Source organism: Dioscorea cayenensis, chromosome 7 (assembly GCF_009730915.1).
Source record: "Dioscorea cayenensis subsp. rotundata cultivar TDr96_F1 chromosome 7, TDr96_F1_v2_PseudoChromosome.rev07_lg8_w22 25.fasta, whole genome shotgun sequence".
NCBI lineage: Eukaryota > Viridiplantae > Streptophyta > Magnoliopsida > Dioscoreales > Dioscoreaceae > Dioscorea > Dioscorea cayenensis.
In genome coordinates, this window is record NC_052477.1 from 23,502,253 (window position 1) to 23,529,179 (window position 26,927).

Sequence of the window (26,927 nt, forward strand, 5' to 3'; positions counted from 1 at the left end):
TAATTTATGCTTTGCCTTTTGGTCTTGTTTATACTATTTTGTGTTATTGATTCTTGTGCAAGTTTCAGACCTGAACTTTTGCTTTCAGTTTGTTTTTGGATTACTTACTGGGTTAGTGAGCTCATGGATTTATTTTAAATCCTTTTTAGATCAGGAGCAGTAGACCCAGGGATCTTAGAAGGCTTCCAGTAGATATTTTTCTTTGGAGTTGTATGGTTGTTTAAGAACCTTCTTGTAGGTCATTCTATATTTCATTTGCTTTATGTTTGAGCTTGGTTGTAAACCTTAAGTTGTATTCATATTTGGCATTTATGTCAGTTTATTTTCTACTCCCAGTCCGTGTTTAGGTTTTAAGGCCTTGTAGGTTCACTGGGTCCCCCGTCCTGTGGGTCTACAGCCGTTTGTCAATGTACCAGGTTCAGGGTGTGACAAATCTAAGTGGTATCAGAGAAAATAAGATAAACCTCCTATCTAACGATCCTAGCATTCTAGATAGAGTCTTTAGTGTGAAAATTCTTAGGATGATTGATGATTTTTGGTAGAGGACATGTTCAGTATAATATCTCTTGTATTCTTATGCATTGATTCTTATGTTTTGTTTGGAAGAAGATGACTTCAGGACTTAAGCAGGACCACGAGTAGCCAGCCTTAGGATATAATAAGGAAGCAGTCGAGCAACTTATCAGGACATAGAAGAAAGTGGAGAAAAAGCAATTAAAGAAGCTGGAAGGCTATGAACCGTCCAATGGAGCAGTAGTCCGTCCTCTCATGCCATCATTTTCTATGGTGATAAGCATGAACACCAGCGATTTTAGCTCACTGATAGCAAACACCATGAGAGAGCTGTATGAAGAAGAGACTGATATCCGCATGATGCAGCGGGACATTGGAAGGTGGATACATAAGGACGGGCTTTCTAAAGAAACAGCTACCGCTTATGACTATTCCTTGGCAATTCTCCACCGTCTTAGTCCTATAGATCCCCTCCAGGATAATACTGACCTAGCTGTATTATCACCAAGAATAGTACAAGGTCGTGAGTATCACAAATGTATGGAAAAACGGGAAAAACGAAGGGCTGGGAAACTGGTTAGGAGGATTTTAGTGGAGGATCCAGTTACTCTTCCTGCTCCCCCACCATTGTTCATGATGAGAGTTCGGCTCAGAAGAGTTGTGGAAGCTGCTAGTGATTTGAGACATCTTTTTCCTTATCTTAGTCTCACCCTTCGGTGTTTGATTGCTAAATCCTTCTCCTTGTATGTTTTGTTATTATTCCCTAAGACTAGTGGTACCTAAGTGTTTTCTTTGATCATCTACTTTTCCACTATCATGTTCCTTTTGTGTGGTATTCTTATTACCTTCCCAGGGATACCTGTCTAGTCTGTGGCTAAGCCCTTGATGTATTAGAATAACAGTTCTGCTTGATTTTAAAACCTGCTTTCAATAAACCTTTGATGTCCTCGCACCCTAGTTTCTAATTGGATTAGGGTTTTTGCAAAATGCCTCATAGAGCCGCTAATAGGAGCATGAATGATTTGCTAGGTCAACCAGCAGTTGCTCATGAAGCCCAAGGTGGAAACCAAACAGATCCTGCTAACAGTCAAGGGGTGATTCGGGAGCTATTGCGAGAAAGTAGTGGGGTTAGTGCGGGGGCAGCGACTATCTCAACAACCAACACCGTCACCTCCTCCTCCTCCACCTAAGGAACCCAAATAGAGGACAGTTATGGAATTTAGGAATATAGGACCCCAGTCATTTGAAGGAACCATCAATCCAAATGAGGTAGACCAGTGGGTGGCAAAGATGGAGAAAGCCTTTGTCATAATGAACTGTATTCCAGAAGAGAAGCTCAGGTTCGGCATTGATATGATTCAAGGACTTGCAAATGACTGGTATAATGGGGAAATTAGGATCCAACAAGGAAAGGAGTTTGAATCATGGGAAGAATTGAGGAAGGCGCTCTTTGGGAAGTACTTTACTAGGGACAAGCTGAGACAACTAGAATGACAGTTCATCAGGTTAACCTAGGGGAATAGATCAGTAGACGAATACGAAGTGGAGTTTGATCGATTATCCAAGTATACTTTGAAGCTAGTAGAAGATGATCAGAGTTGAGCGAATCGATTCGAGGAGGGGTTACACCCTCATATTTGCAGAAGACTAGGACCTCTGCATTTGAGTACTTATGCTGAAGTGGTGGGACAACCAAATTAAGTCCCTAGATTTTGTTTGGAAGGATACTCAAGAACAAAAGAAAAGCTTCCAGAAGAATAAAGGCAGGAATTTTGACAACCAAAGTACCCGACCTACTAGAGTTGGAGATAGGAACAACTCTAGTAATAGAGTTCAGGCTGAGTCACAAATAGTCAATGGGCCACCAGCACAGCGACCTCAGAAATTGCCCCTGTCCCTCCTCCCCGGACTAACCAACCAATTTGTGCCACTTTTGGTGGAGCTCATAGGACTGTAGATTGCAGACGGGCTTTTGGAGCTTGTTTTAGGTGTGGCAGTTAGGGTCACCATACTGCAAAGTGTCCACAACTGTCTTCTAAACCCCAACAGGTTTTTAGTGGGCAAAGTTCCAGGGTCATACCAGCACAGAAACCTCAAGCCCCTCCAGAGCAGTATGCAGGAAAGGTTGTTAGTGGGCAACCATCCTCCTCAAACCATCAGAAGGTGGGTAGACCTAAGACTCAAGGGCTAGTCTATGCACTGACTCAGGAGGATACCCATGCCTCTAATGTTGTGGTGTCAGATACCTTACCAGTCTATTTTAATTATGCCTATGTTTTGTTTGATTCTGGGGCTACACATTCCTTTATTTCTTCTGCATTTGTTTGGAAGCATGCTTTACTTACTATTGTGTTGGATTATGATTTGAGTGTTGCTATGCCTGTTAGTGATGTCTTAGCAATCAGCAAAGTTTGTGTAAACTATCCTACGGTAATTGATAATCATGTGTTGATAGCTGATCTCCATGTCATGAGCATGAAGGACTTCGATGTTATTTTGGGTATGGACTGGTTGTCCTCCATCCATGCAGTGGTTGATTGCTATAGGAAAAGAGTTTACTTTAGAATCCTTGGAGAAACAGGGTTCTCTTTTCTTGGGAGTGCGTCCGTATCACCAGCTCGAGTAATTTCTGCCCTGCAAGCTAAGAAATTTCTTTTGAGTGGGTGCTCAGGAGTTCTTGCCAACGTGGTGGAAGTCAAAAATGGAAGTCAGGCGCTTGAAGATATCCCAATGGTGAGGGAATTTCCAGAAGATTTTCCTGAAGATCTTCCGAGGTTGTCTCTGGATAGGGAGATAGAGTTCTTTATTGACCTAGTCCCAGGCACTAACCACATCTCTAAGGCCCCTTATAGGATGGCTCCTGCTGAGTTAATTATATTGAAGAAGTAGCTTAAAGAACTTCTCGGTAAAGGTTTTCATCCATCTGAGTGTTTCTCCTTGGGGAGCTCCTGTGTTTTTTGTGAAAAAGAAAGATGGCAGTTTGAGATTATGCATCGACTACCGAGAACTAAATAAAGTGACTATGAAGAACAAATATCCATTACCAAGGATTGATGACCTCAGAACATGATACCACCAGTTGAAGATCAAGCAAGAGGATGTGCCAATATCTGCATTTCAAACTTGTTATGGTCATTACGAATTCCTAGTAATGCATTTTAGGTTGACTAATACACCAGCTGCTTTCATGAATTTGATGAATAGAACTTTCAAACCTTTCCTGGACAAATTTGTTGTGGTGTTTATCGACGACATCTTGGTGTATTCCAAAAATCAAGAGGAGCATGAAGAGCACTTGAGGATCATGTTGGGGACACTCAGAGAGAGGAAACTTTTTCAAATTCTCCAAGTGTGAATTTTGGCTAGATCGAGTGGCTTTCCTTGGCCATGTCATAACCAAAGACGGCATCTCTGTGGATCGTACCAAAATTAAAGCAGTTGTAGAGTGGAAAAGACCAGTAATTGTGATAGAAATTTGTAGCTTTTTGGGACTGGCTGGTTACTATACAAGATTCGTGGAAGGATTATCAGTTTTAACAGTACCCTTGACAATACTTACGAGGAAAGGAACAAACTTTCAGTGGTCCAATAAGTATGAACAGAGCTTTCAGGAATTAAAGCGTCGTTTGGTGTCAGCACCTATTCTCACACTTCCTTCTTTGGGAGATGGTTTCACTATTTATAGTGATGCTTGTAAGACATGGTTAGGTTGTGTCTTGATGCAAAATGGACGAGTAGTTGCCTACGCCTCTAGGCAACTGAAACCTTTTGAGGAGAACTATCCCACCCATGACGTAGAGCTTGCTGCGGTGATTTTGCTTTGAAGATCTAGAGACACTACCTATATGGAGAAACATGTGAGGTATTTACAGATCACAAGAGCCTCAAGTATATTTTTACCCAAAAAGAGTTAAATCTGAGGCAAAGAAGATGGCTAGAGTTGACGAAGGATTATGATCTGACCATCAACTATCACCACGGCAAAGCAAATGTTGTGGCCGATGCGCTTAGTAGGAAGTCTTTTGGTAGTGTGGCCGCAATGATCACTTCTCAGAAGTCTATTCTGGAGGAGATAAGAAGGATGGAACTACAAATAGTTTTGCCAAGTACGAGTGCTTTCCTAGCAAACATGGCGCTATGACCTACTCTATTGGAAAGGATCAAGTTGGCTCAAGAAGAAGATGACTATCTATAAAAGATGCGACAAGAAGCAAAAGATGGTTCCCAAGTTCAGTTCAGAGTCCATAAAGATGGCTTAGTCAGATTTGGTGATCGGATTTGTGTACTGAATGTTCTAGATTTAAAGAAGGAGATTTTGGAAGGAGCCCACTTCTCCAGTTACGTAGTGCATCTTGGTAGCACAAAAATGTACAATGACTTGAAGCGCAACTTTTGGTAGAAAAACATGAAATGGGAGATTGCATAATTCATGGCTCAGTGTTTGACTTGTCAACAAGTAAAGGTGGAGCATCAGAGACCTACAAGACTTCTCCAACCTTTTCCTATTCCGGAGTGGAAATGGGAGAGCATAGCGATGGATTTTGTGTCCGGCTTTCCTAAAACCAATAAAGGTTTTGATAGTGTGTGGGTAGTGGTTGATAGATTAACTAAATCTGCTCACTTTTTAGCTATCACGACCAGTTTGTCTTTGGAACAACTTGTTGAGCTGTATAATCTGAAACTTCATGGTGTTCTAGTCGCCATCGTCTCTAATCGAGACACCCGGTTCGTAGCTCATTTTTGGAGGAGCCTACATAAAGCTTTGGGGATGAAACTCACTTTCAGTACAGCTTTTCATCCTTAAACTGATGGGAAATTATAAAGAACTATCTAAATCCTAGAAGACATGTTGCAAGCATGTATGCTAGATTTTGGGGGTGCTTAGGATCGGCATCTACCCTTGATAGAATTTTCCTATAATAATAGTTACCAGGCAAGCATCCAGATGGTTCCCTACGAGGCTTTGTACGGAAGGCGGTGTAGGTCACCTATCTGTTGGGATGACGTGGGAAAAAAAAAACTTTTGGGGCCAAAGATTGTGCAAATAACGGTTGAGAAGGTTCGCCAAATTAGAGATCGATTACAAGCAGCTCAGAGCCAATAGAAGAGTTATGCAGACAATAGAAGAAGGAACTTGGAATTCCAAGTGGGAGAACACCTTTTATTGAAAGTTTCTCCTACTAAAGGAATTGTCCGCTTTGGTGTTAAAGGTAAACTTAGTCCTTGTTTCATTGGCCCCTTCAAAATCTTGGAGCGTATTGGTGAGGTGGCTTATCGGCGTGCCCTTCCACCTACTCTCTCTCAAGTGCACAATGTGTTCCATGTCTCCATGCGGAGGAAATATGTTTCCAATTCTGATCACGTGATCCAGTTCTCGGGATTTGAGCTAAATAGTGATTTGTTTTACGAAGAGCAGCCAGTAAAGATTATAGATTTCAAGAAGCAAGGGCTGAGGAAGCGGGTCATTCCTCATGTCAAAGTTCAGTGGAAAAATCATTTTGAGCGTGAGGCAAATTAGAACTAGAGACTGAAATGAGGGTGAAGTATCCTTTTTATGTTTCTCGGGCCAAGTGCGAGTTTAGAGGACTAAACTCTTGTAAGGAGGGGAGGATTGTGGACCCCGCCAACATTTGTGGACCTACCCTACTTTTCATTAAAGCCTAGTTAGGTTGCTAAGCTTTTAATTTACTGCCTTAATCCCTTCTTCTTCTTCTTGTCACCTTGCTAGAAGAGTTTTGTGGAGAGAGGAAATTCCAGAAGGATTCCCGGACTCCCATCCCATAGTTGTCTCCTTCTTGGCCGAGCCATTACACCCCATGATCATCTTCCTCCTCCATTCTTCCATCTCTCTCCTTTCTCTCCATTCTCCCACTCCACCTTGCTCTCTTGGGACAATTGATGAGAAGTTAATACCATCGCCGGATCTCATACTTCTACCGGAGATCTTGACGGCCGGAGACGAGGCTAAGGAGATCAACGAACCGCCGGTGCTCCCCCGAAGTCTAGGTAGGTGTCTTGCTCTCTTGTTGGTGGTAGAGTTGGTTCTTGTGTAGTATAAGAAACTTACTTGAATCAAAGTTTATAGCATGTTTTCAGACAAAATTTCTGGTGTGAAGTATGTTTGGAAGCATTTAGTTGCATGATAATTAGTGGGTGGTGATCTTAGTGCAAAGCTTGTTCATGCTAGCTATCTTTGGCCTATGTGTACACTCACCTTGTTGGCATTTATGGCTATGTTTTCTTGAGGGCCGGCACTCTTTGATGGATTCTTGGACTTGTTCATGCATGAAACCCTACCTTCTTTATGCTGAAAAACACCTTGGTGTCTATTGATTAATTGTAGTTCATGGCCTTGTATGTACATATATACTCACACGCATGGAACCGCCTCCATACGTATATACATATATGTTTCAAACCACTCACACATGTGCAAGAAACCATGTTCTCATTTGCATGAAACCATATGTTTACACACTTGAATGTTAGCTTGCATGATCCATGCATTGGTGTATGGGTTTTACATGCATACACCTTCCCTTATATATATATATATTATATTTATTTAATATGTGTGCATTCCAATAGTGCTTAAGTGGCATGCATCCTGGTTGTGATAATGTGAAATTATATATGTATTGGCATAGTAAACCACTATGTCGGTAGAGCACGAGTTGTGTTCAATTAATTATAGCTTTTGATGCTTTGCTTTTGTTGCTTCCTTTGAATCTTTGAGTTCTAATTTATGGTTAGAAAGACCATGCTTTGTTGTAGAGTGTTGGTATTTTAGACTAGCTTATCTTTAACTTTTGTGCTTGAACTCTTCCAAGTATTCATGTCTATTTGGTTTAGTTCTCCCCTTGGGTTATAGGACCACCTTGAGAAGATAACCCTGGATTTCTTTTTGAATTAGAAGATCATCAAGTAAGTAATCTATCGTTATATTTTCATATATATTTTGTTATTATTTATATTCCCATTTTTAGAAATTTCTGAAAATAAACTTTGTTAATTATTTGGTTATTTCTCTGTGAGTACTAGGATATGTCTAATTGTCTTTCTGCCTTTTGTGTAAATTCATTGAGTAATTATTCCAAATATTTTATTTATTCAGTTGTATATTTCTTTTATTTATTTTGAGAGGGTGAGGGATAGTTGTGAATAAATTATTGTTTAGTTATTCCAAGATATCCTTGAACTATATTTGATTAGTTGGATTATAAGTATATCTCATGGTTAGTACTTTTGGAGAATTATTTCTACTTTTAAATTTGTTGGAGTCATGCTGCCATCGCTTTCAAACTTTTATGTTTTTATTTCGTTTGTGTAAGGGACTTTGTGTATTACTTGATTTCTATCATGTTGATTTCTTTATATCTTGTTCCATTGAGTTGTGGATCAAATAAATTTTCCACTCATGTGTTATGTTGTTTTAACAGTAATATATTATTATTTTATCTTCCTCTAATGAGAGAATCAGGTTGTTATTTGGCATGTGTATATATAAATGTTGATATTTTATTTATTTATTTATTTATTTATTTATTCAATTTGACTTTTGTTATGTTGTTTTAATAGTAATATACTATTATTATTTTATTTTCCTCTGATGAGAGAATCAGGTTGTTATTTGGCACGTGAGTATATATATATATATATATATATATATATATATATATATATATATATATATATATATATATATATATATATGTTGATATTTTATTTATTTATTTATTGAATTTGTCTTTTGACAAAATAATTGTGAATTGTTGTTACCATTTCTTCAAAATAGTAGAAAGGTTAAGGTTTGGAAAAGTTGGTATATTCTTTTGCATTTAATTAATTTTTTAATTATTTATTATTCATTTATTTATTTACCTTATATTATTACATGAATTTTTGGAAGATACGTGTGAATATTCTGTTTTCTTGGCTTTGAAATCTGTCTGAATATTTTGGGTCTCCAAATGAGCAATATGCAACCCTGTCAGTGGGGGGTTAAACCCTGACCTTATCGACAAGTAATTTTGGAAAAATGAAATTGCAGTTTTTGCACCATATCCATTCGGTGAAATAATCAACGGCCACCTGATATTCAGTCTTGGGTCACCGAGGGTAAATAAATGACTTCTGTTATTCTAACTCGGGTCACCGATCATAAACAAATGATCTCTAGCATTTACAGTGAATTTGGAGACATAATCTGGAATATGTTATTTTATGCTATACCCTTTGGTTTTGTTTATACTATTTTGTGTTATTGATTTTTGTGCAAGTTTCAGACCTGAACTTTTGCTTTCAGTTTATTTTTGGATTACTTACTAGGCTAGTGAGCTCATGGATTTATTTTCAATCCTTTTCAGATCAGGAACAATAGACCCAGGGATCTTAGAAGGCTTCCAGTAGATGTCTTCCTTTGGAGTTATATTTTATGTTGTTGTATCAGTTGTATGGTTGTTTAAGAACCTACTTGTAGGTCATTCTGTATTTCATTGCTTTGTATTTGAGTTTGGTTGTAAACCTTAAGTTGTACTCATATTTGGTATTTCTGTCAGTTTATTTTCAAGTCCCAGTCCGTGTTTAGGTTTTGAGGCCTTGCAGGTCCACTGGGCCCCCCGCCCTATGGGTCTGTGGCTATTTGTCAGTGCACCGGGTTTATGGCGTGACACTACTGGAAATTTAAAATTAGCTATCCTTTCAGGGAAACTTGAGGTCTCCTTGCCCATGCTGTAATTTAGAACATTTGGCTAGAGTGATGCATGTATTTTCCAAACAAAGTTGCTCTAGTTGACATCGATCATTCTAAAAATTTATCATATGTTTCTTTTTTTTTTGTTAAATACAACTCTAGAAGCAAAAAAATAAATAAATAAATAAATATTGGAACTACCATCACATTCGTTAATCACAATTTGGAGTTCTTAAAGCCTCGAGCAGCTAGATACAACGATCCTATAGAAAGTGACTTTTTCCTAATCCCTAACTAGTATGTAATTAGTTAGTCTTATCCCTTGAAAAAAGGTGGATAAACCACTTTGATTGAAATAAAAAGCACTTACAAGGACACCAGACAAAAGACCAACACAAACGCTCACACCACCAGAAGTGATACAAGAGCTGACAAAACAGACCACCTGAGGATAAAGGTCATCCTCCTAACCATAACACAGGAACTAAACTACTCCTCAGTATGCTCGAGTGCCTCCTCGGCAGTATCAACCTCACTATCCATCTGTCTCCTCGGACCAACGAACTCAAGGCTACGCTTGACCGCAGCCATAGTATCTTCCACCTTCGTCTTGGCGTTATCTGCAAGAGCATCGAACCATGACAAAATCATACGATTAATACTTAGAACAGTGCAGTGTGTAGAGAGAATTTTAGCATTAAAAATTCTATCGTTGCGTGCTAGCCAAATATTCCAAACTAACGCTTTAATCACTAGGTCCACTGAGAGACGAAGAGCCGGTCTCATCGAACCTCGCCAGTCAAGCCATAGGTCCCTAATAGAATTTGGGGGTTCAGGAAAACTCAGCATCCTGCAAAAGGAACCCCACACCTCCCTAGCAAATGAACACTGAAGGAACAGGTGATCGACTGATTCAACTCCAGCATGGCACATGACACATGTAGCAGTTGGGAGGGTGTTACACCGCCTTATCTCCAGGTTTTCTAATAATAGAATGCGATTCTTCTAGACCAACGAGTTGAACATGTTAATCTTTTTGAGACAATTGCTTTTCCAAAAGAACTTTGCTAAGTCACACCTCAAGCCCCCGTCGTTCACGAAATTGTAGAGCGATTTCACCGAGAACACACGGTTGCCAATAAGAAACCATCTCTTTTTATCCTTCTCCTCCCTCCCATTTGACCTCCATTTTTCCCGTATTTGTACAATATACTCCTCCTCACAGAAAGGCTGCTCCCCTAGTAGGTGACCCAAATCATTGAAAGTAGCATTCTGCTGAGCGCTCATACTAAAAAGTTCAGGCCAAATATTCATAGGAGCCCTGCCCATGCACCATCTGTCTTTCCAAAAAAGGTTTCCGTACCCGAATTAACATCACTTGCAATACAGCATCGCATGGGAGGAAGCACACTCAAAACACCTCTCCAGAAGAATGATATCCTCCCCCGAGTGTACGAGAACAAGTTCCAATTCATATTCCCGTAGTTAAACCGAATCACCTCAGACCCTTACCAGTTAAGGTTATTCAAGAGTTTTTACCACCATTTCCCTAACAGCGCATGATTGAAATTATGTAGGTCTAAAATACCCCAACCACCTTGTTACCGGGAGCGGTATAAGATCTTCCAGCTCACTAATCTACACCCCGGCTTGTCAACATTGGCCCCAACCAAAGAAAGTCCCTGCGAACCCTATCAATAGCTTTAACGACCCGAAAAGGTAATCGGAACATAGACATCCAATACGTTGGAATTACGGATAGAACTGAATTCACCAACATAAGCCGACCTCCAAGAGATAGCTGTCTACACTTCCAAGAGGATAGACGATGTCGCACTTTCGCAATAAGCCTCTCCCAGTCTTGCTTGCGCGGTCTGCCCCCAGAGATAGGAATGCCCAAAAATATTACCGGTAGAAGCCCAGTTGCGCAGTTCATGGTTAAAACCGCTGCTTTCTCAGGAACAACACCCGTGCAGACTGAGTACAGACATGTCTTGGAAAAATTTACCTAGAGGCCGGACATACCCTCAAAGATATACAGAATGAGTTTAACAATTCTGAGATCCTCCAGACCACCCTAGGTCAAAATAAGCAGGTCATCCGCATAATGGAGGTTGCATCTAGTTTTAAAGGAACCCAACCGCACTCCCACCAGTACCTTAGATTCCAGGGCATGGTTAAACATCACACTGAGCATATCGGTGACCAGAATGAACAGCAACAGAGATAAAGGGTCCCCCTGACGCAATCCCCTGTGATAGCGAATATATCCATTCGACAACCCATTAACCAAGACATTAGCTTTGGTAGAAGAGAGTATATTTTTGATCCAGCACAGTCACTTATCCCCGAAACCCCTGGCCTTGAGAAGTTCCAGAAGGAATTCCCAATCCACGAGGTCAAAAGCCTTAGCAAAGTCAACTTTCAGGATATACCCAGGCAGTCTTCTCCTTTTCATACTAAAAGTCAGTTCCTCCGCAGTAGCCACATTATCCAGAATGCATCGACCTTTCAAGAAGGCTAATTGAGCATGGTCCACCAACTTATCCATTACTTTTCCCAACCGAGTAGCCAAAATCTTGGATAGAATTTTGAGTGACGAATTGACCAGGCTGATAGGTCTATAGTCCCTAGGATGTTCCGGCGACTCCACCTTGGGAATGAGCGCAATGTTCGCCCAGTTAATCCTTTCCAAGTTAGCTCTACCATCATAGAAATCCTCACAAAGCTTGAAAATGTCCTCCTTGACAGTCTCCCATGATTGTTTGAAGAAAAAGATTGGGAACCCATCCGACCCAGGAGCTTTGTCCCCCCTAAACTGAATACCGCCTCCTTGATCTCATCCCTAGAAAAGGGCCAAATCCACCAGATCTACCTGCTGCTTGAGGGACAAAAGCTTGGGAAAATCCATTTTGAAACATGACGACTGCCTACTACCAAACTGCTGCTGAAAACGAGACACAAAAATCCTCCCAATTCCTCTCGGATCCGAAACTAACCTCTCATCCTGACTTATACCAGGAATAAGATTCCGGCAATTCCTCTCGTTTGCCACCGCATGGAAAAAATTTTGTATTACCGTCACCTTCTTCTAACCACTGGAGCCTGGATCTTTGGCGCCAGTAGATTTCCTCTTGTTTATGAATAGTCTCAAGCGATTTCAAAAGGTGTTGTTCGAAGACAACTTCATTAGGCAGAAGACACCTGGATTCCTTAATGATGTCCAAACTCTCCAACTCTTGTAACAAATTCAACTTTTTGAGTTTGATAGACCCAAAACTCTCCTTAGCCCACACCCTCAGACGCTTTCTAAGCCCTGCCAGCTTTTTGGAAATCACGAAGGCCCCAAAACCTGTAGGAGCCAAGTCTTCCCACCACTTCTGAATCATCTCTCGAAACCCATCAGCCATAAACCACACTTTCTCAAACCTGAACGACCTCGGCAAAGAGAAATGGCCACCCACTTCGAGTCGAATAGGAAGATGGTCTGAACCCAGCCTCAGAAGGCTTTTTTGCAGCATACGTGGAAACCTGTCAGAACAACAGCTATTCACTAGGAAACGATCCAACTTCACCCAAATAGGGTCTGATTGCCCATTTGTCCAAGAGAATTTCCTGCCAACCGCAGGTGGTTTGCATAACCGCAAGTCCCATTTAAACCGGTTCGCATTGCAAATCTCTTGGAGGTTATAAGCCCCCGAAGGTTTGTCCTCCACCGAGAAGATGGCATTGAAATCTCCACAAATAATCCAAGGTATTAGCGGATCACCCCCACAACTCCACAGTTCCTCCCAGAAACTACGTTTAAGAGCTCTCGCCATAGGACCATACACCGAAGTGCACCTCTAAATGAAATTGCCTCGCTTGTCACGAAACTCCACTGTCAGACTAAAAGCCCCCATCTTTTCCAGCTTTCCAACCAAATTGGCGCCGTTCCAACATATGATCATACCTCTAGCCATCCCCTTAGCTGGAGTGAAAGCCAACTGATCCAGTTTAGGACCACCTATCTCTCTCCACGTAGCTTGGGAGATCGATTCCAATTTGGACTCTTGCAAACAACACACCTCAGCAAAATGGAGAGAAAGAAAATCTTTGACAAGAAATCGTTTTGCAGGTCTCTCCAACCCCCTAACATTCCAGGTGATAATATTCATAAACACTGTTTAGACACGCGGACCTCGACAGAGGTCTCCACCTGACCAAGCACCTGAGCAGAACAAGCTATTTCTAACGAACGCATACTATTCAAACAATCACTAGCCGATTCAATGAAAATAATACCACAAGCATTACAGTAGCTCGACAATTGTGCATTAGACCAATCTGATATAAAGAGAGGTTTGGAAATAGAACCTTCGGAAGGTCCATCTTGTAACAGTTTCTTCTTTGGTCGATCTCGGCGGTTTAAGAAGGAATCCAGCCTCTTCGTTAAATCTTGACGACGGCTTCTTTTGCCTTTCACTTCTCCTTGAGACCTTCAGAGGATCAAGACTGCCCACCATGCTACTACCTTGAAAACTCGGTAATAGTTCCCGAAGGTTTCTTTCAAATTCTGAAGCCGAGTCATCCGAGTCCTCTTCTAGATCCGAAGAAATAATATATGCAGACTACGAGTCCCCTTGTTCTGGATCACTTGGCACGGCAACCGATGCCACCCTCATACCATCATCCCCAGGAAAAAGGGCCCACACACCATCAGAGAATTTCCATACAAAACCTGCTGGCGGGGTCACATCTGGTTTCACTGAAATGTCTCCAAAATTCACCTAAGGCATGATAACAATATCTTCAAGCCCAGGCACCCTAACAGGGTCCGGTACAGATTTTAAATGATCCCCATATGTGCCCTCCCAGGTTCTCGGGCCACTCTAGGCCCATTGTGAACAGAAGGCGCTTGCAAAGCCAAGTGCACCTCCCAAAGCAATGGATCCTCAAACCTACTATCCTCACCAGCATGCATGCTATCCAAACCCAGGCCCAATTGATGACCCACTATCTCAGCAACCGGATCCAATTCGTGCCCACCTGGATATTAACACGAGTGCATCCCCTTTTAGACCATCGCAGGCCCAGAAGAGGATCCACCAACCTCCACTGGCTCATCCAAAGACCCAGCATGGCCCACAAGCGGCCCAGCTTGTTTCGTCTCGCGCCCAGCGTTAACCACCCGCGATGGTTGAGTCAAGCCATGATTCACTTGACATGCCACCTCAGCCCCAACAACTCCCGACCCAAGATCATTAACCCTGGCATCATCAGACCCAGCAACCTCGTACCTAACATTCTCCTGAATCGCGACACCCTCAACCTCTCCTAGCGTGACACGTGAAGCACCTTGCCCAATAACGTGCGACGCCGGCGTGTGAACCTTCCATCGCTCGACACGTCTGTCCATCAAGCCCTGCATCTTCACCTTGTCTCTATCATTCACCCTAACTCACTCGGATGTCTGAGACACCCCCTGAGACCCCATCAGTGTGCATGGACCATCGGTCTGACCCTGTCCACCACATGTCTGGGAACTCCCCCCGATGAGCCACCGCAGGAGCAACGCTCAATCGGCGGTAACCCCCGCTGTATGTAGCCAGACTCCTCACCGTGGGAGAGTCGCTCAACCACCGACTGCTGGGATGTAAGATGAACCCCATCCCCCCGAATCTCCACCTCGCCTCTCTGGAGAATGGTGACGCCACCATCTAGCACCGTCCGTGATGAGCCGTTGCTCCTCAACTCCACCTCAATCTCAGAAGTCAATCCCCATGCCCAAACATCCCCTCCCTGCAGCCCCGTCAGCTCAACGTCCTCGGGTTGCTTGCCTTTCTCAACCCTAGAGACCGAGTGTGTGAACCGTTGCACCGCCGGTTGCCCGCCTTCCTCCTCAGAAGCCGCCTTCAGGACATACCTCCCCACTCCCCGATCAAAAGCTGGGAGGGATCCTCGCTCCCCGATCAAAAATTGTGGTGTAACTACATTAAAAATAAACAGAAGAAACTTATTTTCATAAAAAAAATTACCAAGTGTCCTTAAAAAAAAATTATCCGGACGCTTTCCTGGGGTATTGTATTGTGACAGCAATGGGTTGAATATGATCTGTCTATGTGAGTTCACATCAACTGGATCCACCATATTTGCTTTTATAATGCCAACTTGATTAATAACAATGTTTTTAAAACCGGACCGGATAGCGAACCGGTCTCATATTTGGGTCACGGATCAGTCGGTTCGACCGGATGACCCGTTCTGGTCGGACCGGATGACGTCATAAATAAATAATTATTTTAAATATTATATATAATATATATGTATATATATATATATATATATATATATATATATATATATATATATATATATATTATATATACATATAATAACAAACTTTATTATATTTTTAATCATATTTATCTTAAATATTTATTTTAATATCATTATGATTTTATCAAAATGGTTGAAGATTCAAATAATTAATCTAGATAAAGCAACAAATACAACTCCCTAAACCTTTTATTTCTTAATCTATTAATCATAAATGGATGATGATAACTACATAAATTAAACCACTAATTAAATTACTAATTATGTGAGGATGAGACAAGGCATGAATAAAAAAATTCAAAACAAAACTAGAACTAAGTATGATTAATTTAATTCTCATATTTGATCATCATTACCATTAAAATAAAAGTATAAAATGAAATAAGTCCTAAATGATCTATACCTCTTAAACAATTTACGAGTTTCTTTTTTGTTTATTTTCTCATACCTCTAAACTCCAAAGTTCTAAAAATCCAAACAATATTTTCAACAAATCAAGACTCAAAGAGCATCATGAAATCAAGAAAAAAAAGAGCCAATTCATGCCCTAAGTCCTTTCTTACCAAAAAAAAACAAACAAACAAACAAACAAAAAACAAACAAAAAACAAAAAAAAAATTGAAAACCGGGTTCCATCCGGTTTTGGTCCGACCGGCCGGTTCACCGGGTTTGGCTGGGTTTGACCGGTTCAAAACTTGGTCAACATTAATTCCAAAACCGGACCGGGCTATGGGCCAGTTCCCGGTTTTTCCGGTCAGATCGGCCGGTCCGGTCCGGTTTTCAAAACATTGATTTATAATATAACTTGACAGAGAAGACCATTTCTCGCAAACCAGTGCTCCCTAAGTCAATGGTCAATGCCTTCCAAAGAATATCACAAAGAACAGAGGCAGTTGAGGAAGGAAGCACTACTCTGTCTCCACTCTCCACACATGACACATAATCTCAGCTGTGACTCTAATCACCTCTCGTTCGCAGGACAAAATGGCCGGAGTTTTCTCCAACGCCTTGGAGATGATTAAGGAGTTATCCACGCCTCACGCCATTCAATATCTGGATCCCATTTGGAGTGGAGTTGATGAGCAGCTTCAAAAGCTCCAGTCCTCCTTACTGCTTATCCAGCAGCTTATTGAAGATGCAGAGGCGAGGCAGTTGACGGACAAGGCTGTCAGGTGCTGGCTTGTGTGGCTCAATGATGCAGTCTATGACACTGAAGACATTCTTGACGAGGCCCAGACGCGTGAACTAGTCATCCAGCGCAAGGCAGAGCTTTCTGGTCGCCCAAGAAGCAAGGTGCGTGAACTCTTTTCTCTTGATCATAACCCACTCTTGTTTAAACTTCAGTTGGGGAAGAAGCTCAGAAATGTCAATAAGAGAATAAATGGGCTCATTGAGGAGATGGACAAGTTCAAACTCAGGGTTGTTGAAAACAACAGCAAACCTTTGGGGAACAGGCCTCAAACCTACTCATATGTGCATGAATCATGAGGTATTCTTGGTAGAGATGAAGATAAAGAGAAGTTAGTGCAGATGCTGATCCGTGATAGTTTTGATGAGAAAGTGGGTGTGGTTTCCATAGTCGACATGGGTGGTCTGGGTAAGACAACCCTTGCTCAGTTGGTCTGCAGAGATGAAGAAGTCCAGAAGCATTTCCAACTGCATATATGGGTATGCGTTTCTGATGATTTTGATGTGCCGAAGCTTGCTGGAAAGATCATACGTACAGCTTCTGGGAAAAAGTGTGATGATACAGACATGGAAGTGCTTCAACAGAGGCTGAGAAAAGAATTGGGGCAGAAGAGATATTTGCTGGTATTAGATGATGTACGGAATGAAGATTTCCGAAAGTGGGATGCTCTTAGAAACATGTTGCTCGATGGAGGAGAAGGAAGCATAATCCTTGTGACCACACGCAATGAAAAATGCTCTCGAGTGATGGGCGCACAGAAACCTTATATTCTCAGACGTTTATCAGAAGAAAGCTCTTGGGATTTATTTGAACAAAAAGCATTTGCTATAGGTGCACCGAAGCCACCAAAGCTAGTGGAGATTGGTGAGAAGATTGTTGAGAATTGTCAAGGATTACCACTTGCTATAGAAGTAATGGGGAGTATCATGCATGACAAGAGCGAAGAAGGTAAATGGCAGTCCGTGTTGGAAAACAAAATATGGAATTTACAAGATGCAGAAGTATACATCAAGCCAGAGCTGTGGCTAAGCTATGTTGATTTGCCTACTCATTTAAAGAAATGTTTTGCCTTTTGTGCCATATACCCAAAGGATCATGATATTAAGGAAGTGGAGCTGATTTAGTTATGGATGGCTCATGGGTTTATTGCATCTCAAAAAGGAATCGATATGGAAGTTGAAGGGCGAGAGATTTTCAGGGAGTTAATAAGGCGATCTCTTTTACAAAGAAAGATTGTCACGGAGTCGAGAAGCCGACCTCTTTTACCAATAAGTTCTTATACTTATTCAAGTGAAAAGGGAAGAGTGTGTACGATGCATGATCTCATCCATGATCTGGCACACTTTGTTATGGAGAATGAATGCTTCATGTCGTTGTACAGCAGTGCAGCCCCCGAAATCTCAACAAGGCCATGTCATTTGAATTTATTGATTGATAAAAATTATAATCAGGTTGATTGCTCCACCATCCATACCGGGCTACATTGTCGTCGTGACTCAAGTGTGTTGTCAAGGCTGAAGTTTGTCAGAGTGCTCGACTTGAGTAGTACACGCATTAAAGAGTTGCCTGCATCAATAGAGCATTTGCACCATCTAAGATACCTAGATATTTCTGATAATCCTATTAGGAAACTACCGGAATCCATTTGTATGTTGGTTAATCTACAGACATTGAAACTCTATAGTTGTCGTAAACTTTCCGAGCTTCCCAAGAGCATAACATACATGAACAGTCTTAGACACTTTCTTTTTGACCGTCTAAATTTGAAGGCATTACCTACTGGTTTGAGTCAATTACAAAACTTGAAAACACTAACAGGATATACTGTGGGAGATGATGCAGAGAACAGCATAGGACAATTAAAGTCCTTGAATCCCTTTGGTGAATTTGCTTTGTATAACATCCAGAAGATGAAGAATGCTGATGATGCTAGAAAAGCTGATATGGGTAACAAAAAACTTATTCAGACATTAAAATTAAATTGGATAGCATCTAGTCCGGGAAATGATTATGAATATTGTTTGATGGAAAATGCGGAGGAGGTGTTGGAAGCCTTGAAACCTCCCAGTGGAGTAAAAGAACTTACAGTTAGTTATTATCCAGGCAAACAATTGCCAATGTGGATGGGAGAAATGCAACAATTTCAATATCTATATTGCATCGAACTATCTGAATGCAGAGAATGTGAGCAACTCCCTCCACTTGAGACATTACCCAATCTTGCGGATCTGAGGATCAGTGGCATGGATGGCATCAAACACATTCTTAACAACAGCAGAGGCAATGCGCTACAATCATTCCCTGCATTGAGGGGGTTGAATTTATATAGCATGATGAACCTAGAGGGGTGGTGTGTCGAGGAGGGTAGAGAAGCAAATCTGTCCTTGTTTCCATGCCTCATTCAGATGAATATTAGAAGATGTCCCAAGTTGACAACCATGCCACCCATTCCAACTCTCCAGGAGTTATCTATGGAGCAATCATTCTGTAAGACACAAATCTCTCTCGTGTCCAAGGAAAGAAGGTTCTTCAAGCATTTGAAATCTCTTCGGAGATTAAAGATAAATCCTTGTACTGAGGAGTTGGTTTTGTTATTAGCAGATGAAAAGAATTTTCAAGTGTCGAGGCATGGAGTCTTTGGGGCCAGAAATGCGACACCTTACTTCACTATCCAGATTAGAATTGTTTCATTGTCCTAAGCTGGTGTCTCTTTCTGATGGGATGCAAGCCTTCACTTCCTTTAAGTCTCTACGTATTATAAATTGTCCGGCACTGAAGTCATTCCCAGAAGGCCTGCAACAACTTCTTCCTGCTCTAAATTCACTAGAAATAGAAGGATGCCCAGAGCTAGAGAGGTTATGCAAGCCTGGAGGAGACTATTACAACGTTCTCTCTACCATCTCAAATATAGAAATAGGAGAAGAATCAGAGCCAAAAGAGACAATTCAAGTTCCTCATGAGATTAGTACCGGTGCCAAACAAGCTTTGAAGTGCATCACCACAAATCCGTTCCTTCTATCAGCGATTTTGATTTGTGCAATTGTCTGTTTCATAATTTTCCTTTTCAACCAACTTGATAGCCAGGTGCCAATTTCGCCCTTTTTTGTTTTTTGTTTTTAATTCTCTTGTTTTTTTGGAGTTTGTTGAAAATATATTTTATGCTTTCTCTCTTGAGATACAGAAAGAGAACAATATTATCTAATTTGTCAACTCATTTCAAACCTAAAATATGAAGATTTCTTGTCAATAGAATCATCTTTTTAATTGGGATCTGAATTTGTAAGCCTCCTCTCTAATGTTTTTTTGAAAAATAGTGAAAAATATTTTTCTATACTATGTTGAGTTGTGCTTTTTCTTATCATAATCTTAAATATATATATTTTGTTTTAGGCGGACCACTAGTTTTATTGTTTCCGTCATGTCTTGTATTCTTAATGGTTTTTCTTTTTTTTTATTTTTCTTTTTCAAGAATGAGGAAGAGTTTTGGTATATCCCACCAACATGAAGACAAAAAGCACAGGGAGTCTAAAATCAGAATGAAAAGGAAGCATATCATTTCCAAATACCAGTTCAATTAGCAATTTTAATTCTTGGTGCCCGATTTGTGAATATTTATGTTCTTTATATTATTTCTTGGAGATGAATCAATAGTCCAATGAAAGCACCGAAAATCTCAATGGGAATAGGCAAGTTGTTTCTTAACTAGTAGCTTATAAAAATCTAATTTTGTTAAATAATTTTTTTAAAATTATTTATAGCTATTTGATGCAGGATAGATTCATCTCTGCCATAAATGTACATAAATTATTGTGGTGTCTACGGCCTGATGTGGTTCCCATTCATAGAACTTCTCTCAATCAATCTGATTATTCAAGCATTATGATTAGTATTCGTATTCATAAGTCATGGACTGAGGCAAGTGTTCAAATCCTCTGCTCTCAATCCACCTGGCATTTCCCAACATGAGTGGTGCACAAGATTTGTAAGAGTAAACTCAATTGTGGCAACTACAAACTGCATTTCTCTACAAATCTTGCAGCAAACTTGAAATCATCTCATTGGAAATCTAAACAACTATTCTTAAATCTCTTGGGTACAATCTCTTTGTGCAAGCCCAATATTTCAACTCCCTCATTATGATCACTCTTGCTTTGATGATTACTATTGTCTTTGATGGCTTTTCTCGAAGAAGTAGTAATGAAGTTGGAGGATGTTGTCTTATATATCACTTCTTTCATTACTGGCGCAAGGCCTCACTTCCCTTTAAACTCTGTTAATTGAAGATTTTTTTTTTTTTTGAAGAACCTCTCAAACAGAGAAGCTATATATTAGAAAATGAAAAAGAAAATACAAAGGCTTAAACAAGAACAGATAAACTATAACAAGTGAAATAGACCAAAACAACTTAGAAGTAGAACCCACTACTTAAGATCGATTTCATGATCCAAAAAGAAAGTTATTTCCCAGATAAGAAAAGGTTTAGGTGTTGATGTTGAAATCCAAAAGACGCAAGATTGGCAGCAGGAGAGCCCCCAAGATGATGGAATGATATGAATTCGAGGACAGCTACACATGTCCAAAAGGAAATTCAGATTGCTAATTTGCGGTTGAAATCTCCAGGAGGAAGTGAAATCCGAACTTTGGATAAGATCAAGAATAGCATGATGAGAGCAGAATATATGGTTAACCGGGATCCAAAGTTCCAAAGCAGTTTAAAGCGCAACTTCAATAGCAAGTATGTCATCCGAGATGTTGTCCAGTAAGCGCTGAGAACCACAACCTGCAAGAGAGATCTCATACTTAGTGTTTGTAAAGAAGTAAGCGCTGAGAACCACAACCTGCAAGAGAGATCTCATACTTAGTGTTTGTAAAGAAGAAACCAAAAGAGCTTACCTGAAGATTGCGATTTGTATTTGCATGAATGAAGAGGAAGCCACTGTCAGCTGTAGAGAAATTATTCAAAATAAGTTTCCTGCCCAGCAACTCATTGGTACAGAAAGAGAAATCACCAACGTGGGCCACAGTTCTGGTAACAATGGAATGGTAATTTGGACGAACATTTTTAAATATAGCATTACAGCGACAAAGCTAAATGTGCCATGCGCCAGCCACAATGAATGCCAGGGTACGCAGTGAATGGCCAAACTCGGTGACCCAATTACCAGAGGAAAAACCATTATTGAAAGTTATAGGAGTGTTCAGTAAAGAACTAAATTGATCCCATGTATCCAGAGTACAAACACATTGACCAAAAATGTGGTCAATGGTCTCACGATGGATACCACAAAGCACACAGGGAGAATCAGGGCCAATGTGAATACTATGTAGATATTCATAAGTGGAAAGACATCCTCTTAAACAAAGCCAAATAAAGTACTTAATTTTAGGAGCCACAGGAATCAACCAAACCGTTTTCCACCCCTCCCACTGATCTGCATAACTATGTTGTTTGTTCAAAAAATAATAAACTGCTGAAGTAATTTTAGAGGTAGAAGAATTAGGCAACCAAACCCAATGATTGTTTGAAGCATGATCAATTGAAGTAAAATTCTTATCAATAATATCAATAAGATTTCCAAAAAGAAATTGAAACCCCAGAGGATCCCAGTGATCACCGATAGTAAGGTCAGAAAGATTAATTTGATCAAAATCAATATCCATATTGAGAAAAGTAGGCTTCAAAGCAATCAGAATGTCAAACATCTAAGGATCCTAGAACAAAGAAGTGTTCACTGGATTAACAGAATTGATTTTACAGTGATGCCTAAGGAAAGCAGCAGACTTACATAAACCATGGAAAAACCAGGAACACTTAGCAGGGACGGAATCATGCCAAAAATTAATCTTCCCATATTTATTGATTAAGATCTCAACCCACAAACTCTCATGAGAATTTAAGTATTTGAAAATGTTTTTGGACATGAGGGAATGCTTAGCAAGAACCAGGTTTTTGATACCCAAACCCCCCTCAGACTTACCTTCCATTAAAATATTCCAACTCACATTATGGATGCCCGTTCCATTACCATTCCTACTCCAAAAGAATTTTCGCACCACTTTGGAAATTCCAGAAAGAATGAAATCAGGAATACGATAGACAGTCAGAGTGTAAACTGGGATAGAGAGGAGAACAGAGTTAATTAAGATCTCTTTAGCTGTAGGAGTAAGATGAAATTTGACCCAATTAGAAACACATCTCTTGACTTTGTCTACCATAAGCTGGAAAGTTTGAGAAGCCATTTTTTTGGAGAAATGAACACTCCTAAATACTTAAAGGGAAAATGAGCTTGTCTGAGATTCAGAATAGAGCAAATTCTAGTTAAAACATGTTTATTAAACCAGGACGGAAAGAAAACTTGGGATTTAGATAAATTGGGATGCTGCCCATTGATTCTAGAATAATAAGATAAGCAAGTCTGAATATTTCTAGCAACCACTCGAGAAGCCTGAGTGATAAGGATCAAATCGTCAGCATACATACGATGATTGAAATTGTGCTGCAAATTGCTGTTGAAACCAGGAATCGAGTTATTTTGGAGATTAAAATTGAGCATAGAAGTAAGAGTTTGGGAAACGAGAATGAAAAGGTAAGGCGAGATAGTGTCCCCTTGACGAATTCCTCTTGAAGAAGAAAACCAATCAGTAGGTCTACCATTAACTAGTAAAGAAAAAGAGCATGACTGAAGACAAGAAGCAATCCAAGAGATCCAAAGAGGAGGAAAGTTCATTTTGGCAAGAATGGCAAGAATTGCACTCCAGTTGAGGGTATCGTATGCTTTTTCAATATCCAGTTTTATTATCATCCTAGGGGGGCTATGGGTATCATTTTCTATTGAGTGGGCAACCTCTTGCAAAGCAATAATATTATCCATCGGACAATGATTAGGCACAAATCCCACTTGTTCACGACCAACAAGTTTATGAATAACAATTTTTAATCTGTTGGCAAGAAGCTTAGTGATAATCTTAAAACATACATTACACAATGAAATGGGATGAAAATCAGAGACAAGCCTAGGCTTATCAATTTTCGGGATGAGAGCAACATAAGTTCTACACCAAGAAGAAGGCAAACAGGAGGTTTTAAAAAAATGTTGAATAGCTTTAAAAAGATGATTGCCAACCACAGGCCAAAAGATTTTGTAAAATTCGACATTGAAACCATCAGGTCCAGGGGACTTACCTGGGGGGAGATCAAGAAGAGATTGATGAACTTCCTCCATTGTAACATCACGAATGAGCATAATTTTATCTGAATCCGACAGCAAACGATTATCAGGAGGGAGAGCATCGGTAAAGCTGGTCAAATTATTAGAAGAATCATTCTAGAGATTTTGGTAAAAATTCATGAAGGCATGATCAATGCCTAAAGAGTCACTAAAAACATTGCCATTATTATCCACAATCTGAGAAATAAAATTAGAGTGAGATTGAGTACGACAAAGAGCATGGAAAAAGTGAGTGTTCTTGTCTCCATCCAAAACCCACTGTAAGCGAGCACGCTGAGCCCACTTAATGCTATTCTGACGCTGCAAGGCAGCAAGTTTGGCATAAAGATTCATCAGAGCATATTGATAATTGGGATCAAAATCTGATAATTCCAGAGAACCAATTTCAGCTTCAACTTTAGAAATGGCAGCATCCAAGTTATTCACCCCCGATCGAGACCAAAAATTGTGATTAGATCGAGTACGAAAAAGGAAATGAGTAAAAACATGCATGGGATTACCGTGCAGAGAAAAATCCCAAGCATCATGAACACAATTATGACAACCTAGATAATCAGCCCAAAAATTATCAAACCGAAAAATTTTCTATTTATAGGTAGGGGATAAATTAATTGTGAGAAAAAGAGGGGAGTGATCCGAAAAAGAACGAACAAGATGAGTAAGAGTATAGGATTTAAAAATACCATTCCACTCAAGATTAACTAGGCACCGATCAAGCCTGGCCCAACAACGAGCAGAGCCGTGTTGATTGTTGCACCAGATGTAAGCGGAACCGACGTATTTAAGATCCAAGAGGTTATTACTATTAATAAAATCATTGAAAAAGTTTATTTACGACTATAATGAGTGAAAGGGCCTCCCTTGTGTTCATCTCTGGAGAAAATAGAGTTAAAGTCTCCCAGGATAAGCCACGGGAGCCCTAAAGAAGATAGCTTAGAAAGTTCATGCCAAAGAAAACGTTGAGAAGAACAGTGAGAAGAGTTATAAACCACCGAAATGAGAAGGGTTTTAGTAAATGAAGAGGAGACCACTAAATGTAAAACACGACGAGAGACAGCAATAGGCGTAACCTGACCAATGGACGAATTCCAAAGGATAAAGATGCCTCCTGAATAACCGTCAGCGAGAATCGCAGCCCATTCCCAGTGCCTAGGAATATTCTTGCAGAGACGCTCAACCCGAGCATAGTTGGCACGGGTTTCAACAAGGCAAACCAAGAGAGGCTTAAGCTTTTTGATGAGTCTTAAGAGCCGAGAAGAAGTATCCCGATCGGAGATACCCCTATAATTCCAACAAAGAATTTTAGCTAGATTCATGGGAAACATACTATGAAAAAAATAAAAAAAGGAAAGATACTTCCTTAATGAGAGAAGGTGAGATCACAGATCAACAATGATCAGATGCCTCAGGTTCCATCCTGCCCTTCTTGGGTGATATCTCATTTGTGTTTGACCCTTTCCTGATGAGGGCTTCCCATCTGGCCTCCGCCTGATACTGAACCAGCGTCATAGAGTCATCAGGGCCGTCCTCGGCTTCATCTTCCATTTCATCATCGTCATCATCAGTTGAACCCTCCTCATCTTCACTGTCCTCATCCATTTTACTGGATTCAAAGGCAGAAGAGACTTGAACAATAAGAGAGTTATGCAGGTGACTAGGGGGATGGGAATGGAGAGAGACATCCGAAACAGATGTACGCATGATGGGAGGAGGGGAAGTGGATCTAGGAAGGATGTTCATCTTAGTGGCTCCTCAGGAGTTACGAAAAGTAGTGTTTTGAGTGGGAGGAAAAGGCAGTGGATTGTCTCAAGAACTGTTTAAAAGGGTATTTTGAAATGAAGAGTCTTGCAGCATGGGGACTTCGGGATTAGACGAGATAGGATGATATTGGGAAGGATCAGAAAGGTTGTTTTCAATGCGGTTGGTGGGGTTCTTCACGATGAGATCAAGGGCTAGATTTGCCACAGGATACTGATCGATAGGATTTGCAACGGCATCAGAGGTAAAGCCATCATGGGAGGCATGTATAGTAGAGGGCCGCCCACTGCCAACGACACGGGAGCCGCCACGTAAGTGGTGCAAGGCGGTACCTTGGGACTCGGTGTCTTCGGTCTCCGAACCGGCTGCAAATCTTGAGGTCACGTGAGCAGCACGAACAATGCCACCACCACACCCCCAAGCTCGGCCACGCCGGCGAGAAACCAGAAGCCATGGCCCGAACTCCGATTCTGGGTTATCTTCAGCACCAGGGACAAAAATAGGATCAGTAGAGTCCATGCATTGATCAGCGTCATACGAGACCTGGGAGATATTCCCTACTGGCTTTCGTGCATCACGAGAGGGCAAAGAAGACTCACCTGTCCCAGACGATGGTGATCGATTGCAAGACTTACTACCATGCCCAATAAGCCCACAGTTGTAACAAAATGTCGGTAATCGCTCGTACATCATGACAACAAAAACTTTATGAACATCATCTCCGATCCAGAAACCTCGACATAGAGGTTTAGATAAGTCTATTTCGATGCATACACGAGCATATTTGGACCTTGCCAATGTGGATGTAAATTCATCTATTTTTATAAGATTTCCAAAGTTGCTGGCTATATTTTCAATAGTTTCACCATCCCAACATTCAACAGGCAAGTTATGAAACTGAACCCAAATAGCTGCAGAATTAAGCTTAGTGAAGCTTGGTTCAAAGAAGGGTTTCCATGGGGATAATTAAAGTATAATGTCGTTTATAGACCAGGGCCCATCGAGAAGGAGACGCTACATCACTTGCTCAGAAGAGCATCTGATCAGTAAAAAACCATTAGGGAGATCGGAGATGAAAACCTCACTAATATTACTCCATTTATCTAGCAACGACGACTTGACTTGCTCGAAGGGAGGTGATTTACCAAACAATTTTCCATAGAGAGCATATTGGAACTTCATACGACCTCTGTTGACAGCATCTTTATCCAAACGGACAAAGCAAGAG

At 40.6% G+C, this 26,927-nt stretch overlaps 4 protein-coding genes across 4 annotated transcripts; 3 read left to right on the forward strand and 1 right to left on the reverse strand.

The window, feature by feature from the left end:
- Nucleotides 1–9,694: 9,694 nt before the first annotated feature.
- On the reverse strand, nucleotides 9,695–13,026 carry LOC120265183. The gene is made up of 7 exons (XM_039273073.1): nucleotides 12,224–13,026; nucleotides 11,548–12,018; nucleotides 11,364–11,457; nucleotides 11,231–11,282; nucleotides 10,951–11,182; nucleotides 10,325–10,541; nucleotides 9,695–10,210 (listed from the first exon to the last, which is right to left on the reverse strand). Exons 1-7 carry the CDS (start codon nucleotides 13,024–13,026, stop codon nucleotides 9,695–9,697), a joined length of 2,385 nt encoding a protein of 794 aa, XP_039129007.1.
- A 3,481-nt stretch (nucleotides 13,027–16,507) lies between these two features.
- Nucleotides 16,508–17,011, forward strand: LOC120265184 (putative disease resistance protein RGA1). The gene has a single exon (XM_039273074.1). It carries the CDS (start codon nucleotides 16,508–16,510, stop codon nucleotides 17,009–17,011), a length of 504 nt encoding a protein of 167 aa, XP_039129008.1.
- A 16-nt stretch (nucleotides 17,012–17,027) lies between these two features.
- On the forward strand, nucleotides 17,028–20,368 carry LOC120264461 (putative disease resistance protein RGA3). Its single transcript, XM_039272276.1, has 2 exons — nucleotides 17,028–19,796; nucleotides 20,182–20,368. Exon 1 carries the CDS (start codon nucleotides 17,054–17,056, stop codon nucleotides 17,834–17,836), a length of 783 nt encoding a protein of 260 aa, XP_039128210.1. The 5' UTR covers nucleotides 17,028–17,053; the 3' UTR covers nucleotides 17,837–19,796; nucleotides 20,182–20,368.
- LOC120265185 (putative disease resistance protein RGA4) lies at nucleotides 17,843–19,411 on the forward strand. The gene has a single exon (XM_039273075.1). The coding sequence runs from the start codon at nucleotides 17,843–17,845 to the stop codon at nucleotides 19,409–19,411; it is 1,569 nt and encodes a 522-aa protein (XP_039129009.1).
- Nucleotides 20,369–26,927: the final 6,559 nt, after the last annotated feature.

Bases quoted from the DNA above. Each gene is read 5' to 3' on its own strand.
- LOC120265183 (XM_039273073.1), bottom strand. From the start codon at position 13,026: ATGGCGAGAGCTCTTAAACGTAGTTTCTGGGAGGAACTGTGGAGTTGT. The intron at 11,283-11,363 runs GTACTGGTGGGA...ATTTTGACCTAG, and splicing joins ACCATGCCCTGGAATCTAAG to GGTGGTCTGGAGGATCTCAG. The intron at 11,183-11,230 runs GTATGTCCGGCC...GTCTGTACTCAG, and splicing joins CATTCTGTATATCTTTGAGG to TCTGCACGGGTGTTGTTCCT.
- LOC120265184 (XM_039273074.1), top strand. From the start codon at position 16,508: ATGGCCGGAGTTTTCTCCAACGCCTTGGAGATGATTAAGGAGTTATCC.
- LOC120264461 (XM_039272276.1), top strand. From the start codon at position 17,054: ATGCTGATCCGTGATAGTTTTGATGAGAAAGTGGGTGTGGTTTCCATA.
- LOC120265185 (XM_039273075.1), top strand. From the start codon at position 17,843: ATGGCTCATGGGTTTATTGCATCTCAAAAAGGAATCGATATGGAAGTT.